General features: G+C 45.2%; 1 protein-coding gene across 1 annotated transcript in view; it reads right to left on the reverse strand.

Moving 5' to 3' along the window:
- Positions 1-272: 272 nt before the first annotated feature.
- The window catches only part of LOC138980848 (uncharacterized), a 6,545-nt gene continuing 471 nt past the window's right edge, over positions 273-6,346 (reverse strand). The window contains exons 2-4 of the mRNA XM_070353732.1: positions 5,360-5,524; positions 2,575-2,852; positions 273-1,858 (exon numbers count right to left, since the gene is read on the reverse strand). Of these exons, the coding sequence (XP_070209833.1) occupies positions 521-1,858; positions 2,575-2,852; positions 5,360-5,524 (1,781 nt within the window). The 3' untranslated portion in view covers positions 273-520. The remainder of the gene's footprint in view (positions 1,859-2,574; positions 2,853-5,359; positions 5,525-6,346) is intronic.

A 6,346-nucleotide genomic window follows, 5' to 3' on the forward strand; every position in this document is an offset into this window, starting at 1 on the left:
CATGAGCGGTGGACTGACGATGCTACGAGTATACGGTCTTGCTGAAAAATTGCATTGCGTTCAGTTTCATTCTGTGAGTTCGAAAGCTTGACTAAATGTTGTATTTTCGCCTTACGCGACTTGTTATTACTGTACTGTTGCCGTCTAGGCTGAGCTACCTCTGACACATTTTACACCGCGAACTCAGACTTTCTGTCCACCATAATTATCTCTCTCGCCAAATCGCCAAATGTGGAGCCAAGGGTCAACGTATCTTCTGACATACATTGTCGTCACCTTTGCAATCTAGGCTTTATTGTCCTTTTTCTACCATAATTCCATCAACACCTTTATAACAACAAAAATACACATGGTCAGGTTGGTGTCCGAAGTATCAGCATAATTATATGTACAATCCACTATGTCCGCATTTTGAAATGTTTTTTCTCGGCACATCTATGAGGATTTCTGGTCCACATTATGACATAGATACATGTATCGCTGTACTCCGTATTTGGAAGGGGAGGAGGGGAGGGGGCATTTACATTGTTATGTTAACAGTTTTCAGCGCGATGCCATTCTGCCCCTTATCGTGCGTATCGTCATAGTACAATGAGCCGAGTCTCTGTCCTGTCTTCCCATTGCGAACTCGAGCGTACGTCGCTCCAATCGCAACCATAGCCACCACAATCACCCCCACGGTCACTCCTATGATGATGTTCTTATTTCGCGATGACAGCTTATCCGAAGAACTGGACGCATCGGAGAAACCCTGGTGCTTTTTCGTTGATTTTGGCTGGGCTGGCGTAGAGACTGTTGACGTGTCCTTCTTTGGTGTTACCACCGCCGGTTCTTCTGTACCTGGTTTTGTATTTGGCTCGTCTGTAGAAGACGGGGTAATGGGGGGCTTTTTGGTAGCCGAGGTTGGTGGTTGGGGCGTGTCTTGAGACAAGGAAGGCTTTGTGGTTGGCGTTTTCTGAGTGTATAAAGTACTGCTAGGTGGTGGGGTGGTTCTTCCTTCTGACGCCATTCTGCTGGTACTTGATGACATCGTTGTAGCTGACGTCATTTTACTGGTAACTTTCGTGGTGGTACTTGGTGGCGTTGTTGGACTACTCGTTGTAGCTGACGTCATTTTACTGGTAACCTTCGTGGTGGTACTTGATAACGTAGTTGGACTACTCGTTGTAGCTGACGTCATTTTACTGGTAACTTTCGTGGTGGTACTTGATGGCGTTGTTGGACTACTCGTTGTAGCTGACGTCATTTTACTGGTAACTTTCGTGGCCGTGGTACTTGATGACGTCGATGTCCTTAAACTTGCGGACGTGGCCGGGCTGCTGCTGCGGGATGACGTTCTTGTCGGGTGCACTTTTGTGGTGGTACTTTTAGACGTCACAGGTCCGATACTTGTCGACGTCATCGGAGTACTTTGAGAAGTTGGTTCTGACCTTGCTGTGCTTGGTTTTGTTGCGACTGTACTTCTCGGCGTTTCTGCTGCGGTACTTTGCGACGTCGTTTGGCCGCTCTGAGTAGCTGGTGTTCTAGTACGACTAGGAAGCATTGTGGTGGTTAGAGTGCTCTCTGACGCCCGGTTTACAGTACTTCTCAATGCTGCCACACTGCTGTGTGAGCTCGGTATTCTAGTACCCGGGGATGTCATTTTACGGGTACTTAGTGACGTCGTTGGGGTAAGAATTGGTGACGTCGATTTGCCAGGTGGCGTTGTAGTTGTCATTGTAGTTTTTGTTGACGTCATGGTTGTGCGAATACTTGAAGGAAGTTTAGAGGTAGTGATTTGTGAGTTTGGTACAAGCTGGATGTCGTCCAAAGCTATGTCTGAACCGTAGTTGTGTTTGATGGTCGACTGAAATTCAACCTGCAAGTATGTTGGAAGAAATTCAAACCCGTTTAATTTCTTCTATGTGTTAAATTGAAGGAGCAGATAAGATAACCAGCTTTGTCTAAAATAAATAAGGGTATCCTTCCATTTAAACACGGCTTTAAACACATACCAAAGTTCGAAAGCCTGGCTGCCTTTTGTGCAGTGACACTTTTCAGCAGAACTAATTTTGAAGATTGACAAGAGTGTACGTCCCTTGCGAAATTAATTCAGCACAACATTTCAACTCCGTACAAAAAGTGGGCAGGCTGTTGTTTTTTAGGTATGCTTTCAGGTGGTAGCTAGGATGCTCTAACCCTATGTAATTATAAATCTCTCTCTCTCTCTCTCTCTCTCTCTCTCTCTCTCTCTCTCTCTCTCTCTCTCTCTCTCTCTCTCTCTCTCTCTCTCTCTCTCTCTCTGTGCACCCTCTCTCTCTCTCTCTCTCACACACACACACATACACACACACACATTCACACACACACACACACACACACACATGCACGCCACAACCACCACCACAACCCCCATCCCACTCAAACCTAACACCCCTCCCCCAAAACACATACACCTATCGCCCCCCCCCCCCTGAACTACCACGACCACCACTACCGCCACCATCTTTTCCTACCGTTATGTCCATCTACACACATTCAGAAGCTAACTCAGTAGAATTAGCAACAAAATCAAGAGCGACAAAGTCATTTTACCTGCCACTGTCCGGTGGGAAGAACAACCTCCCTCTTGTGCCAGCCCAAGCCCTGCCGCCCGGAAACTGTCCACAGCAGAGAGGAGGGTTGTATCCTCGCCCAATGGTAAAGGTTGAGAGTCAGAGTACCGATTCCATTCCCGTTCATCTGGTACCACACGGAAAGTGTGGAGGGTTCGGTCGCCGTAAAATTTGGACTCAGGAGCTTGGCAACTTGGCGTATATCTCTAGCATCCCAGCCAGAGGAGTACACATAGTGCCCCGCTGTTGCGTCATCACCTGCGTGACGCCATAAAGAGAGTCATCAAGAATTGAGGTCACAAGGCCCGTTTTTAGTGGTTGGGTGTGGGCGAAAGCGCACATAGAGACCATATGTAGAGATGGTGGACGGGGGGAGACAAACAAGATAGACAGAAACTGAAACTGAGAGGGAGTGAGACAGAGAGAGAGAGACACACACACACCCACACGCGCGCACGCACGCACGCACACACACACACACACACACACTCACACACACACACACACACACACAAACACACACACACATACACACACACACATACTCAGGGAGTGACCGAGAGGGACACAGATATATCAAATAACAAGAGACACACAGACAATCAGACTGAAAGGCATAGACCTACTGACAGGCTGACTGACTGACCGAATAACTGACATATACAGCCCTAGACTAACAAAGACAGACAAATACAGCACGAACAGGCTCTATTTATAGACCTGTTTGTCCGACGTCATTCTCCAGTGAAGGTAATTGATGACTATTCAAAGATACCTTCCAGGTTCTTCAATCAGTCAGATGATAAAAAAAAATGTGTTATCAAACTGACTCTGCGTGAAGAATGTCTATCAGTCAGTCTAAAACTGATCTGCATTGTACGCTATGTTCTGTGTCGCTTTCTTCGTGACCTTAGTACGAATTATCAATCATGTTGACGCTAACAAATCTTTTGTTCTAAATTGCGTGGTAGGGCGCGTGATTCTGTAACTATGCTGACTCGATCAGCAATGGACGCGATGAACCATGTCAGGTGGAGAAACAGCTGACAACAAAAATTAAATTAAATTTTTAAAAATACGGTTATTCATTTCATTTCTGTCTTCGTGTTTGTTTGTTTGTTTGTTTTTCGTTTAAAACTTGACTAAATGTTTTAACATAGACGGGGAATCGAGACGAGTCGTGGTGTGTGTGTGTGTGTGTGTGTGTGTGTGTGTGTGTGTGTGTGTGTGTGTGTGTGTGTGTGTGTGTGTGTGTGTGTGTGTGTGTGTGTGTGTGTGTGTGTGTGTGTGTGTGTGTGTGTGTGTGTACTGTACAGCGATTCAGAGAAAACTGCCGGACCGATTTTCATGAAACTTTACATGTGAGTTCCTGAGTATAATATTCCCAGATTTGTTTTTCATTTTTTGGATAAATGTCTTTGATGACGTCATATCCGGCTTTTTGTGAAAGTTGATGCAGCACTGTCACGCTCTCATTTTTCAACCAAATTGGTTGACATTTTGGTCAAGTAATCTTCGACAAAGCCCGGACTTTGGCATTGCATTTCAGTTTGGAGGCTTAACAATTAATTAATGAGTTTGCTCATTCAAGTTGTCATTTAAAATTGATTGCGTTGTATTCCTCATCTTCTCCTGAACTGATTCAAAAATATATAGATATGTCATGTTTTCTCTAAAAATGTGCTCAGAATTACAGAAAATAGGTTTAGCCTAATCATTGGCATATTATTAGTCATAGTCTACACAGACAAATATCATATTTCCCCTTATGTTCTCTGTTAATTTTTTTCACGCCATTTATTTAATTCCGTCATTTTGTTACGGGGCTTTGGATATTACTTAAACACACTGAACAATAATGTGAGTAGTTCTTGAAACTATTGGAAGAAAACAACACATTGAACAATATTCTGAGTTGTAAACATCAGAACGTTATATCTATAAATTCGTCACACGTTTGATTCTGCCTTTCTGTAAAACGCGGCTGCTTATTATGTAAGAATACAAACTTCATCCATGTCTTTAACGCACTGTGGGACCGCGAATACGAGTATATGTCATGACACAGATTTAGCGTACGAAGTGCATATTATGGGCCGATCGACGTAAGTCTATAACTATCGACATGATCTGTAACTTGTCACTGGTGCGTAAAGTGCAAAACCTAGACCCCAGGGGAGCTGAACACGAAAACGTGCCCAACTAAGAGAGACCCAAGCGCTTTGTCGGATGTATTGAAATTGACATTTGTTTGAGATTTCAACAAATCCGACCTAGCGCTAGGGTTCCACCTAGGGTTTTTTCGGTGATGACCTTGAACTTCGAAGTGATGATCGTGGATTGACGCTCTGCCAAAGCCTACGGCAGCTAGGGTAAAACGGTTCCTCGTTGGCTTTATAGCAGAGATGTCATTCTTATCCAACCACAACATTATCAATAAGAGCAAAGTATTTACCAAAGTAATCTTCAAAAAAGACAAAAAAAAGATGCGGCATAAGCAGATATAGGCCTATACATTATTGGTATAAGTGTTCAAAACTAGTATCGGAAGGTAAAGGAAGCTGTTGCAAACTTTGCAAACGGTGTGATTCATGATAGTGTTGTTGTAAACGAGACAAACTTGTGGTGATCGAGAAACGATACATTTCACGTCAACAAAATCGCTTCGTTCCGTCGACGTGATTTTTATGCTCAAGAGACAGATAATAACACGGCGGACATTTGCCTTGGTACCCTGTTCTTGAGTCCTGGTGAATTGTTCATACCTTGCAGCGTGTGGTCCCTGTCAGGCCCGGAGGTACGGTCAGGTGTGGAACCGTTGTGCAGGTGGAATGTATAGCCTGTGGTAGGGGTAGCCTGCCACCCGCACATTCCGCCCTCAAAGTCGCACGTCACTGATGATGCTGTCGCGGATGACGTCTTTTTGGCAGCTGTGGACAATGTCAACAGCAAAACTGTGTCTATTATAGCTCGCTTGCACGCAACTGCTCGAACACATGTACAAAATTGCACTGGATCACACATACACACACACACACAGACACACACAGACACATACACACACACGCACGCGCGCACGTACGCGCACACACAAGTACTCACGCACACACACACACACACACACACACACACACACACACACACACACACACACACACACACACACACACACACACACACACACACACACACACACACAGTTATAGTTAGTTATATGAAGTCTTATATCGCGCGCGTATCTCCAGACTCGGACTCAAGGCGCAGGGATCTATTTATGCCGTGTGAGATGGAATTTTTTACACAACACATCACGCATTCACATCGACCAGCAGATCGCAGCCATTTCGGCGCATATCCTACTTTTCACGGCCTATTATTCCAAGTCACACGGGTATTTCGGTGGACATTTTTTATCTATGCCTATACAATTTTGCCAGGAAAGACCTTTTTGTCAATCGTGGGATCTTTAACGTGCACACCCCAATGTAGTGTACACGAAGGGACCTCGGTTTTTCACACACATACACACACACGCATGGCAAGCACGCACGCAGGTACAATAGCACGTACACACACACACACACACACACACACACACACACACGGACGCACGCAGGCACACACACACACACACACACACACACACACACACACACACGCAAACACACACACGCACACACACACACACACACACACGCGCGCTCGCGCGTGCGCACACACACACCCACACATACGTACACACACACACACAC

This window comes from Littorina saxatilis, linkage group LG1, assembly GCF_037325665.1.
Source record: "Littorina saxatilis isolate snail1 linkage group LG1, US_GU_Lsax_2.0, whole genome shotgun sequence".
NCBI lineage: Eukaryota > Metazoa > Mollusca > Gastropoda > Littorinimorpha > Littorinidae > Littorina > Littorina saxatilis.